Source organism: Leptidea sinapis, chromosome 29 (assembly GCF_905404315.1).
Source record: "Leptidea sinapis chromosome 29, ilLepSina1.1, whole genome shotgun sequence".
In the NCBI taxonomy this organism is placed as follows: domain Eukaryota; kingdom Metazoa; phylum Arthropoda; class Insecta; order Lepidoptera; family Pieridae; genus Leptidea; species Leptidea sinapis.
The window spans coordinates 741,546-754,810 of NC_066293.1; the positions used below are offsets into that span (position 1 = coordinate 741,546).

The 13,265-nt window shown below is 43.9% G+C and overlaps 1 protein-coding gene across 1 annotated transcript in view; it reads left to right on the forward strand.

Moving 5' to 3' along the window:
- The window catches only part of LOC126973534 (1-phosphatidylinositol 4,5-bisphosphate phosphodiesterase epsilon-1-like), a 75,960-nt gene that overhangs the window by 39,122 nt on the left and 23,573 nt on the right, over positions 1 to 13,265 (forward strand). The window contains exons 15-21 of the mRNA XM_050820878.1: positions 447 to 648; positions 1,298 to 1,506; positions 2,370 to 2,508; positions 3,694 to 3,770; positions 11,229 to 11,319; positions 11,936 to 12,062; positions 12,603 to 12,702. Coding sequence (XP_050676835.1) covers positions 447 to 648; positions 1,298 to 1,506; positions 2,370 to 2,508; positions 3,694 to 3,770; positions 11,229 to 11,319; positions 11,936 to 12,062; positions 12,603 to 12,702 — 945 coding nt within the window. The remainder of the gene's footprint in view (positions 1 to 446; positions 649 to 1,297; positions 1,507 to 2,369; positions 2,509 to 3,693; positions 3,771 to 11,228; positions 11,320 to 11,935; positions 12,063 to 12,602; positions 12,703 to 13,265) is intronic.

Genomic DNA, 13,265 nt, shown 5'->3' on the forward strand with positions numbered 1-13,265 from the left:
AAATAATATCGCTAAAGCCTTTCATCCTGCGCCTTCCTTATTAAATATGTCTAAAACGCAGAATACTTATCTAATACCGAACCGTGTCGATGGTTTTTCCGCAATCATACGGAAAAGAATCGCCTCCGTCAAAAATAGGTTGGAGAGGAGTCCCAATATTATTTTGAAGGTGATAGTCGACAGACAGGACAGCGCATTCAAAGCGCACTGGATGTCTGCTTTGGTTTGTAAGTTTATTCATTATATCAACTAATATAGAATAAGTTTGTTACTAACATATATGTAATTTATTGTTGTATTTCCTAACATAGGTTAAGACTATTTCACTAACATTTATATATGGACTTTTGTTGCCTTAAATAAATAATTAAATAGTATATAAATAATAGCTTTTTATAATTTGTGTTTTTTATTCAAAATATGGTCACTTCTTCCACGCCGCGCAGTTCCCCGACCAATCAGCCGCTGAACATGGCGTCTCTTCTGATCTTCTCGCGCTGCTCGGAGGAGCAGGCGCCCCCCGCGGCCTGGGGCTCCCCCTCCGCCCCGCCGGCGCGTCGCAAGCTGCACTTCGTGGTGGTCCACGCGCCGCTGCTCAGCGAGCCCTCCTGCATCCTGAAGGTCACGCACGACACCACAGCTGATGAGGTGCGCTGCTTCTCTGACAACTGATGGGTTTAAACTCAATTACAGAGCCTCCAAATCTATTTAAAAGTGGGACAAACAAACAATTTTTGGGACACAGTGCCCTGTGAACAGCTGGATACATTGACACTTGGTGGAGACGGCGCCTGTTTATGTATCTTCTACTACTACGATTATAAGTTATCACAAAGAAGTGATCAAATATTACAAGGAGTGCTTCATAGAGCAGCAGGACCAAATTGATACGTATCACACTCACCTGGGGGACGTTCCTCCACAATGCTAATTTCAATGAACTTTCCTCCACGATAACCAACTATGGAATGAACTTTTGAAAGAAAGGTCGATTAACTCGGGACCCTTATTATTAAGTCCTGTTATCAGTCTGATGTTTCAACAGAATCCAACAACTACTGCCTTACTTGTCCACCGCTGCGAAAACAACCTTGCGTTCATGTTATTGTAAAAATTTAAAATTATATTATATGATGACAACCATCCAAAATTTTGTATTTTTGACTGTCTGCTTGCACCCATCGCCTCTATCACAAATCTTTGGAGATTATAAGTGTTGGGAAAAAATCAGAATTGCCCGGATGATAGGGTCGTTATATAGTGGAAGAATAAAAAAAAGACTCATTTGTTTTGCCAGGCGATAGGGCAGGTCCTGAGCCGGGCGGGCGCGGCCGCGGGCTCCCGCGCGGAGTACGTGCTGGTGGAGGAGGTGGCGGGCCGCTCGCCCTCGCAGCGCGTGCTGGCGCCGCGGGAGCTGGTGCTGGGCCTGGCGCCCGCGGCCTCGCGCCTGCTGCTCAAGAGGGTGGGCGACGACCCCAGCAGCCGGGCCTGGCTCACCAGCATCAGGTCACTTGAACCAGCGGACACACTAGCAGCGGCCGATGGGGGAGAGTGGGCCCTGCGAATCAAGATGACTGCCAGGGTCGCGATGCCGCTGGAAGTGACGTCCTCACTCTCAATCGTCACGCCGTTACATAAGAATGAGCTGAAACTTCATTATTCAATTTAAATTAAAATAATCTTTATTCAATAATATTTAAGCCATAAATTAATTTAAAAATCTACCATCTATTCTGAAGAAGATGGTGCCGTAAGAAGAACGAACAAGAAACTTACCGGAAACAAAATAAAATTGAAAATGGAAAAAGTATTTCACAAAAATAAACGGGGTGAAACACAGGGGTGTAGCATCGTCCAATTTTTTTTTTTCCTTTTATTATACTAGTATATAGTACTTAATACGTACTAAAATATTGAAATGGTTTGGACAATCCAAATGTGCACGCCTCATAATCTCATTTTCCACAATAATATTGGTTATTTATTTGTAAAAGTGTACACAAGAATGTAGATGCACTCGTTCTTATGTGACAAAGAACTTGTATTCCCTGAAGGCCTTAGAAGGTGTCACTACCATTGAATTATATGTTATTTTAAATTGAAAATTTGAATAGAGTTAAGGAAATCCAAGTAACAAGTACAGTGTCATGACAAAAAAACAATATCTGATTATTGCAAAGTCAAATCATCATTTTGCATCATCACAAACTATTGTATTAGACAACCCGGTTGAAATGATAATTCATTCGGGGAAAATATATGTAATTAGATACGGTTAACATTTGCCGGTTAATTTTTTCTCAGAAGTCTTTATTCAATTAGTGACATTGAACTCATCCTATACATAACCCTGGTCATGGTGGGCCCAGGTCAGCGTCGGCAGAGAAGGCTCGCGAGCCGGCGGCGACCCCCGGAGCCCTGGAGCCAGCCCCGCTGGAGAGGCCACCCGACAATTTCCTGGTGTGTGTGCACAACGTGTGCCACGAGATCCCCTACGCCATCCTCAAAGTGAGTCACAGCCACGATCCAGCACGGACTATCCGGGTTTTTACAGGAAAGCGACAGAAGCGTATCAACACGGAAGATGTCAGATTTTTCCAAACTCTGATCGGCCAATAGAAAAATTACAAACTTACATTTTTGAATTGAAACCGCGTAGGGCTCTTTTTGGTAGGGGAAAATCTTATGGGTTCGCGTCTCCGACATGCTCAATATAAATATAGTACCTAACTATAGACACTTTTTAGATGGATGAAAGCTCGTGAGTTCGCGTCACCGAACTTATAGCAGTATATCTGTAGCTATACAGCTGGCGTGTTGTGCAACATTGTTGCTGTGTATATTTTATAAGTGAATTTGAATGTAAGTATTTACTGAAAAGTTCAATGTATATATACTGTGCATTGCTGAAATAGTGTTTTTGTTTGATTAATACACTATTGAAAAGAATTTAACATTATGTTTGTCATTATAATTATATTTTAAATATTATGAAATTATAAATTTTAATACTAAAACTTCTAAGTTTTCACTTCTATCGGCAGTCTCTACAAGTGCCATTTTTTTATTAAACTACTTTAGTTTATCACTAGTAGGTAGCACATTTTTTTTAATTTTATAAGTAAGTATACAACACATTTGTATACCTACTACTACTTCATATTGGACCCGATACGTAAATCCTGGATACCAACGAGGTCAAGGACATAATATTTATCAATGATTTGTTATTATTGTGGAATAATTTCAGTAAAGGCATACCTATAAGACACAATTTATTACATTTATTATTTAATTTTTCACATAAATTTCTTCAAACTAAATGTAATGAATACTAACAAACCATTTTTTTTCATTTCATTGTTTGCCGCTACTGGACTTAACACCAAAATATCAAAATGACAGATTTAATGACGTGACCGTATCACACAGGCTACCTTGTAATTATACATTTCACAACACAATATACTGTATTATGTTTTGTATATTTTCTGGGATTCTGTTGAAGAAACATGTACCTCGCTTGTAAAACCGACCAACACGAATAGTAGGCATAATGTATTTGTGTGTTATCACATTTACTGAGTGGTTCCCTGTCGCAAGTGATCACGGGAAGACCGTTAGCTGACAAGTGAGCTTTCCAACGTGAGTATTGTCTCAGCAGCCCAGCAACTAACAGCAGACGTTCTCCAGGTGCCGCTGTCAGCCACCGCCTCGTACGTCATCCATCAGGCGCTCACCAAGGCCAGGTGTACTGATGATCCTAAGAGGTAACCTACTACTATATAAATATACCATATCTTTCATATACTGAGGCAGTTCCTGTGTAACCGAGCTATGTCCGATGCATGTTAACGATCAGTGGGCTTGCTGCAAAATCTTATGCTTGCTAACAGATGGAACTCTAATTAATATGAGTGATGCTTTGAAAACCGAACTCAAAAGAATGATATCAAGAAAAATACACACATTTAAAAATATGTAGTAAATACAAATGATCAACTCCATTTTACTATTCTATCGATATCCAATTAATCGTTCATTTTTAAGCTAATATTTAAGGTTGTCAACAAATAATAATCACGTCGATTCACTCCCGATTCCTGAAAATATCTCGTTGTTCATTATAATAAAGTGGACCTCCTCCGAGTCCACTGAGACGAAATTAAACTAATCAACATATTGTCAACCTTAGAATAGCGTTTTTATTCTATGTTGTCAACTATCATGTAAGTAGCTGCTCAAGAAAAACAACCCTAGATAGGACATTTTTTAATAGAATCGATTGCCTAGATATAATGATACATCTACCCACGTTATCGAATGCTTCTTTTAAATCAAAATATGTATAAATTTCCCAATTTTTAATGAATACTAAATTATGTATTATAATAAATACTTAGTCTGGCCATAGATACTGTTACAATTAAAAATAAACAAAATATTACATTTGAATTTTGAATGTGACATTTTCATATTGTGACATGTTCATTGAGTTTTCTCATTTTGGCGCCAATATATTGTACAATATTATACGATATTGAAATGGAGTAGAGTGATAAAGAGAACCGGAATGATGAGGCAAATGCAATTCCTAAAACTCTTCGTACGCTTGATATTAATAAAATGTTTGTGTAACGGGCTATTAATAGGTACTCCTCGGTTTGTGACAGAAAAAGATCTGGGTGTCCAAGTAGTATTCGTACGAAAAAGGTGGTCAAAGCAGTAAGGGAAAGAATTCGATGAAATCCTGTCCTAAAGCAAAATATTTTATCGGGAGATGAAGATAGCATCTAGAACCATGTCGCGTATTTTAAAAGATGACTTACGCCTTATAGGCATAAGAGACGTACAGGTCATTACTTAACTGATAATTTAAAAAATAAATAGGGTGATAAAATTGAAACAACTACTGAAGCGGTACGCAAAGGGAGTTCACAGGAAAATTTTGTTTATGGATGAGAATTTTTGTACAATTAAGCATTTAAACAAACAAAATAACCGTATATATGCTCAAATATCTAAGGAAGCTTCCCAATTAGTCGACAGAGTGCAACGTGTGCACTATTCGACTTTAATTATGGTTTGGTGGGATATAAGCTATGAAGGAATGACTGAGCCATACTTTTGTGAAAAAGGTGTCAAAACATCGGCACAAGTGTATCAAGTAACATTCTTGAGAAGGTAGTGAAGCTCCTTAAGAACACCATGTTCAATAACCAAGAACAGTCCTTCCAGCTGGACTCGGCGCCGGGTCATAAAGCTACGCAGTCTTGGTTGAACGTTTCGGATTTTTTTTGTTGAGAGGCGGAAATACTGTTACGTATTTACGCCCCGGAACGGGGCGTAATATGTTGGACTCGAGTGTCCGCGTAAGCGGACGCCCCATACCGACTAAAACCTCCTCTGTGCTGTTAGCAGCCCTGGCTTTCACAGCGAAGTAGGACGTGGGCCGTGGAGGCCGCAAAGACTACGCAACAACAGTCGCGGGGCGTCTCCTAAGGAGACTCGAACTTCAGACCGGCTGTGTGCTTGTGGGAAGGAGAGAGAATCAAAATGAAAATGAAGATGAGAAGAACACACTCGTCGGCGAGTGTGGTGTAATAAATAAATAAATAAATTGTATGTATGTATGTTTTATGTGTGTAAGTAGTGTAAATGTTAGTGTGCATGTATGTTTGTGTTTGTGTCTGTTTGTGGAGTGTGTTTGTGATTGTGTAAGTGGTGTATGTCAGTCCGTCAGTCAGTCCGTGTGTGAGTGAGTGTAGTGAAACGATTACAGGACGAGGACTAATGTCTCGTCGGGTATCAAAACAATGTGTGGTGTATCTAGGGTGCGGGCCGCTGGCCATCGTCAGAGTGACGAGTGCCAGTGGTTTGCGGTGGTTGACCGCGCCTACGCCTGCGAAGGCGGTGTGTGCGTGTCTGTGTCGGTGTTTGTGTGGGTGTCGCGTTCGCGATGGTGATGTCGTCATCCGGGTCTACCGTTACGTGTCTGGGACGTCTTATTGGGTTGAGACTATGGTAAAGGGGGGTGTACCCGCATGCCTTCCTAACCAAGATGTTGGAATGGTTAGGCGCCTTGTCAAAGAAGCGTCGCGAGATCTCTTTAAAGTGTTGAGCTATCGTCGGAAGCTCTAGGTCGCGGTGAAGGTCAACGTTTCGGATGAACCACGGGGCTCCGGTTGCCATGCGCGTGAATTTATTTTGAACTACTTGCAAACGATGTAAGTAGCTCGGTCGGGTGTGCGCGAAAACGACGCTTGCGTATGACAGTATGGGCCGTACGATGGTTTTGTACAGAGTCACTTTGTGTTTGAGCGGAAGTTTTCTTCGCCCACACACAAGTGGATAAAGGCGACTGAGGACAAATCGGGCTCTATTGCATACCGTATCAATATGTTTCTTGAAGTTCATATTGCTGTTGAACGTGACTCCTAAGTATTTGTAATCCTTCACCCACGGTATGGGTGTTTCATACAATTTAATGACGTCGGTCGGTCGTTTTTTAGCGCGGATGCTATTCGCGTTACCGAAGAGTACCGCTGCACTCTTGGTGGGGTTCACTTCAATCCGCCATTTTCTGAACCAGTTGCCCAGTTCATCGACGGCGGCTTGAAGCACTTTAATGTTCCTGCTCAAGGTTGAGCGGTTCAATAGAGCGGAGCCAAAGTAGAGTGCCGTATCGTCAGCGTATTGAGCGAGCTGGACACTCGGAAACTTGGGAATGTCGCTCGTGAAGAGCGAGAAAAGAGTGGGAGAGAGGACTGAACCCTGTGGCACGCCAGACCTGATGGGTCTGGGTGAGGATAGGGTGCCCTCTACTCGATATCGGAAGGAGCGATCAGTAAGGTAGGCTCGTATGATGCGCACGAGCCTGTCTGGCACTCCCAGTTGATACAGCTTGAATACTAAGCCGTTGTGCCATACCTTGTCGAATGCCTTCGCGACATCGAAAAACACTGCTGCCGTGGTAGCGTGAAGTTGACGCCGTACGAGAATGTACTCGGTGAGTCGGTGAGCCTGCTGGAGACACGAGTGAGCGGTTCTGAATCCGAACTGTATGTCGGGTATCAGGTTGAGCTCCGCGATGTTATGATTAAGACGCGCGAGAATTAATCTTTCGTAAAGTTTCCCGATCGAGTTAATTAAGCTAATAGGCCTATAGCTACTCGGATTAGCTTTAGGTTTATTGGGTTTTGGGATACCGATAACAATGGAATCCTTCCATGGATGGAATGGACTCCTTCCATTGTTCGGGGAACGCGCTATTAGACAATAGAATATTAAAAATGGTAACCAATAAAGTAATAAGAGTCAAGGGTAGGATTTTAAGAACCCTATTGTTTATAGTGTCGGGCCCCGGGGCCTTCTTGGAGTGAAGCTCCTTAATGATTAGCTTCACCTCTTCGTAAGAGGTGGCTTTTATTACATCGCCTGAAGGGCTCAGGGCGGAGCGACGTTCAACTTCACGAAGCGGTCCCAACGTTCGCCGCGGAGTTCCGCGATACGTTCCCGTACCACCCGCTGTAGGTAGCGGAGGTGGCGCCTATTCTCGACCGACGGATAGCTATCGTGAAGTCTAGTGGCTCTGTGCTTCTGTGTGAGTAAGTTCCTGACCTCTGGAGGCAGGTTTAGGCGATGCGGTTGCATCGTCGGAACCTGCCTGGAGCAGGCCTTGATCCTATTCTGTATATGTGACGTCACATGAGAGATAGCACTGTGAGTCGTGTCGACCGAGTCGATGACGTCCGGTATAAGGTCAAGCTCGTCGGACTTGATAGACTCGAGATCCTTTTCCAGCCGTTGCCAGTCGATCACTGTTTTCGTCGGTGGTTGAAAGTTAACCGGTGGGCCTAGATTTAGGACGACGGGCCGGTGGTCTGACTCTAATTCATGAAAAACCTGGATTAAATTTACATTGAACGTTACGTTTTTAAGTAACGCAACGTCTAGAATGTCGGGTCGGTGCGCGACGTTATCCGGATAACGTGTTGGTTCGTCGGGTGCTATTACTGAAAAGTTCAGCGTGTCTGTCAGTGAATCTAATAAGATTCCGTTTCTATTTGTGGCTCTACTATTCCAGCTGGAGTGTTTGGCGTTAAGATCGCCGCCCACTATGACTGCGGCCCCGTGGCCGAGTAATGCTTTGATATCTGTGTATAATACTTGTTTGTTAGGCGGAAGATAAGCTGAAATAACAGTGATCGGCTGGTGATTCGCCATACTGACTCGGATGGCATAGGCCTCGATGTTAGTGAGGACCGGAGGATCTATAGGTATACAGTGTACAGACCTTTTAAAATAAATGAGGGTACCGCCCATACGGGTGGTGCGATCATTTCTGACTAAGTTGTAATTAGCGATACGTGGATCGCGTATACGTGGTTTTAGAAATGTCTCTTGCACTAAGAATAGGTCTAATTGATGTTCGTGAGCGAACTCCTTCACCAAGTCTAGTTGAGGCTTAAGGCCTTGGGCGTAAAAATACGCTATACGTAGCGTATGTGGTTTAACCCGTCCGCTTACGTAATTAGGCATCGCGAATGTTTTTATGCTTTCGCCCTATATCGGTGAGGGCTCGGAATATTTTGGCGTTGTCTGCCATAACTTGCAGGAGCGACGGCGGGTCGTCCCGGACAGCCTCGAGCCTGCTGGCTAGGGCTGTGATTTCATCTATGTCGAACAGCTCTGACAGCTCGAACATGAAGGCAAAGGCGCTGCCGCCTTGGTTGCCTGTTGCCGCGGACGCGGGCGCCGGTGGCCTCGGTCGCGGGACCGACGCCGCCGGACGGGACGCTAGCGGTGGCCGGAGGGGCGCGGGGGCCGCGAGAGTGGCTTCTGTGGCAGCGTTGGCAGCCGGAGGAGACCTCGCCCAGGCGTTTACCTTAGGAGGCGGCGCAGGTTTGAAGGTCGGAGTGAACTCCACCTTCTCTGCTCTGCCTTGCGGCTGGCGGCGCCCTGAATGACGCTTGTGTTTGGGTGCTTCTCCCCGCACAAGACGCAGGCCGTGGGCTCCGCGCATTGCGCTGGTCGAGGGCACTCCGGCGTGCCATGTTTACCGAGGCACTTCACACACCTCGGGGTGTGTTCACAGTTGCGTGCCGAGTGCCCGTATAACTGGCATCTGTGACACTGACCGGGCCCCCCGCGGTTGCGAGGAGCTTCGGCCCGGATGCCCTGAAGGGAGCAAACCGATTTTATATTAAAGATTTCCTTTCTCTCTTGCGTGATATCGAGAACGACGAGAACCATGTTAAATGGTTGTTTGTTGTTGGTGCCGCGCATACGGTGCACCTCGTGTGCAGGTAACCCTGCTCTTTGAGGTCCGACAGAATGTCGGCCTCGTCTATCTCTCTCGGGACGTTCCTAATAACGACCCTCAGACGCTTCTCCTCAGGCAGGGCGTACGTGTGGAAACCCACACTCAGCTCTCTAAGAAGAGATGTCAAGGCGCGGTGGTCCGCTACCTCTTTGGTCTCTAATTTTATAAGAGATTGGTACGCAAGAGATTGGTACGCCCTCCTGGAAGGAGAACGTCTTTGGGATCCTATTTTTGATCACCAACCAGCGGCCTCGGTCTCCTATAAAAATAGGGGGCGGGCGCTTGGTCGGAGGCGGTACGCGGGCTTTAGCGGGCGCGGGCGCGGGAGTGGAGATAGTCGTGGCCGCGGCTTTCTTGGCGGGCGTGCCATCGACAGAAGGCGATTCGCGACCGCGCTTCTTTTTACGGCTCACGGTGGTGAAGCCGTCCGTGTCTGACGCGACACTCTCCGCTCTCGACGGTAGAGCGGTTTCCGGCTGGGCTGGTGAAGCACTGGAAGCCTGAGGGGCTTCCGTTCCATCAGGAGTGACCGCGGGGACCTTAGGGGTCGCCTGCGCGTCAAAGTAAGCCTGAAGGACAGGCGGGCGGGCTGATCGGGTGATAACTTTTCTCGGCTTGACCGAGGCCACGGAACTAACAGCGGAGATGTTGCTTAATTCCATTTCGGATTCCCCGTCGGAACCCGAAACGTCGGACGACGAGTTATAGTTTTTGGATTTCGCTTTGATAGCGGCATCCACTGTCTCGTTGATTGTTACTTTCATTAGAGGAGCGATCTTCTCCGTGAATAACCTATCTAGTAGGGCGCTTAGAAGGCCCTCGTCGGCAACCATTGGTGAAGCCATGGTTGTCATATTTATTACCTAGGTTGAGCGGGCAACAACTGCCCTCTGCCTGACTCGGGCAGCGGGGGAAAATAATAATTAAGTGGACAACTATAGTTAAGTTGTACACTTGCACATTATTAAATAATATTAATAATAATAAAATATGCAAAAATTAAAAGAAATTAATAATAATAATTAAGCCTAAGACTTAGCTTTGCTGGATGTAGACTGGCTGGGCCGGAACCCCGATGCACGCTGTGCAGGCCCCCGCGGAGAAGACACAAACGGCACGAACTGCAACTCACAAACACACACGATTAGCGTGCAGAATCGCGAAACACAGCACAGGTGCTAACTAACACGATCGTAAAACCGGGTAATTAACACTGATAATAACTAAGCTACGTTCCGCGAAGGAACGTAACAGGTGCGAGACTCAAAGAGTCCCGAACAATAGCGCGCGATAACAATAGCAGCCCAGGTGGCCTGAGCAGATAGTGCGATAACGCAGGTAATAAAAATATTCGAAGGAGGACAGATAACGCGGCACGTGTGCTCGCGTTGCCTGCCTGAATCGAACTCAACGTTTCGGAGTTCATCAGAGCTAAAGACTGGCCGTCGTCTAGTTCCGATCGTATTCCACTTGATTATGATTTATGGTCAGTTTTAGAGAGTAGGGCTTGCTCTAAACGCCATGATAATTTGTAGTCCCTTAAACAATTCGTACGATTGGCAATGAAGAAAAATTTCCCATGAAAAGAGTGTGTGCTTCTAGGACTGTATTGTAGCGAATAAAGGCCACTTCGAATAAGCTTTTTTTCATTTTTAATTGTTTTATATTTATGTATTAAACTAACACACTGTAAAAGTAATAAATGTTATTTGAATAGAAAATATTTTTTTCTTTGTTTCAGTATTTATGGCAAGACTAGGTATACAAGACATAAAAAAAATCTGCTCATTTAAATATGTCGCTTTATACATTGTGACGTTATATGTGGATCATAAAGCATCTAACAGCCGTGGTAAGATATATTATTTAGAAGTGCAGATATTTAAGTGGCATCCTCACCCAGGTTCGTGTTGGTGGAGCTGCTGGAGTGGGGCGGACGGAGCGGCGTGCAGCAGCGGACCCTGGCTCCCGACGAGCTGGTGTACGAGGTGCAGGTCGGTGATCACTTGTGGATCATGTGGTGGACCTGGTGGCTGATCGCCAGGTCACTGTAGATGCTCTGTTGCAAGACAACAGAACAGTTGACAGATCCTTTGATGCAGTATCGAGCTGGAAACAAAGAGCGACGCAAGGATATATTATCTTCCACACTTGGATTGTAGGTTGGTGACTTGAAGTATGATCAACAAAGATTATACTTATATAGATCATTGGCAATATTAAATAAATTTAATAAGTAAATGTACATTTAAATTTCTACTATCAGATTTATATATCTGAACCTAGTCCACCATATGTCACCAACGTATGCAAATAAGGTAACTTCTCGACTCTCTAAGTCCTATCCATACGAAACGTAAACCGTGTCTTAGGCGCTGGTTTCTATCCTGCAATGTGTGATAGTTGTAACACTAATTGAAAACCGCCTGATATTGCTTGAGCTGAGCTGATCGATCTTCTTATTCCGAATGGCTCCTTCCCACAAATTTCAGTTATGGTAAAGGCAACTGGGACTATAGTTACTCCAGCTCTGAAAAGGAGATCAGGTTCACTTGTCATTCAGGCTTCGCTGGTCCATATGATGTATTGTTTCCAACGTTATATTGACAGGCGAGTTGGAAGACACTGGGTCGGTTCCTCCTGCAAGAAAAAGGCAGCTCAGCTCCGCTGCCCCGACACCGAGCCTGCATTGCCAGGATCCAGCGCGGGCTCAGCATCACTCGTGGTGCCATCACAGGTAACTCAGGACTCAGGAGAGAACATCTTCCAGAGTGTTCAAGTTTTGGAAAACTCTGAATGTGGTTGCTGGAAACTGAATAATAACTAATCTTGCTTAGCAAGTAGCGTTTTATTTAGTAAAAAATAAAATTGGTAAAACAAGAGACCGCAACGATGCAAGTCAAATTATTTGCCAGTACAGTCTGTTAAAATAATATTATTTGTACGAATAAGATACGCACTGAAGATATTAGTAATTTTATCATTTAACTGTATATTGTTATAAACAATGCGAATACAATAAAATTGATTTTAAACACAAAATTAAGCCCACATTCGATGATTAAATATAAGAAAAGATAAAAAAATAATTATTTATGAATAAATATTTTATAAAGCCATACTCTTTTAATAAATCATTTTGATTGGATTTATTCCCAAATATTGGATTATGTACAGTGTACACTTTAGTGTTTGTGATTGTGAAACATATATGAACCGCAACCATCACATAAGGTCTCCATACTAGTAATGAATGAGGTGGCTATTGCCCGCGCAGGCAGCACGGGGTTCCCGCTGGTGAGCAGCGTGACGTCACAGGAGCCCCCCATCGCGAAGACCCCCGTCCAGATGGCCTACAGCGACCCCACTCACTGCAGGTACATTACTAAACATTACACAGATTGACAAATTACAAATATTAAGATTATTACACCTTCTGGCATAATTCTGGTCAAATGTTATTATTAGACATGTAATACACTGGCCTTCAAAAGTAAGTATCACACTTTTAAAATTGAGATAACGTTTTAAGTTCACAAGATATACTTTCGAAATAAAAAGGACTCCAAAGAGAATTTAATTTTGTACATAAAAACTTTATAGTCATTAACCTTCTTTTAAGAATTGGCTGAAAAAAAACTTCTAAGACAAAACCATTCCTTTTTCAAAGTGGACGTTTCCGAATTACAATTTTACCATTCACATTTACCTTTCTGTTTTAAATTTTTTTCAAGATCGATGGGTCTTGTTTTAAAAATTTATGCTTAAAAGCACATAACATTTATTTATCATGCCTCTTTCAGTTGAAGAATGTGCTAGGATCATGGCTTTTCTGGAACTAGGCATCAGTATGCGTCGCACTGCAAGAATGGTGGGTGTGACGGTACGAACGGTCCAGAAGGTAAAGCGAAGGTACGAAAAGACTGGACACCATCTGAGG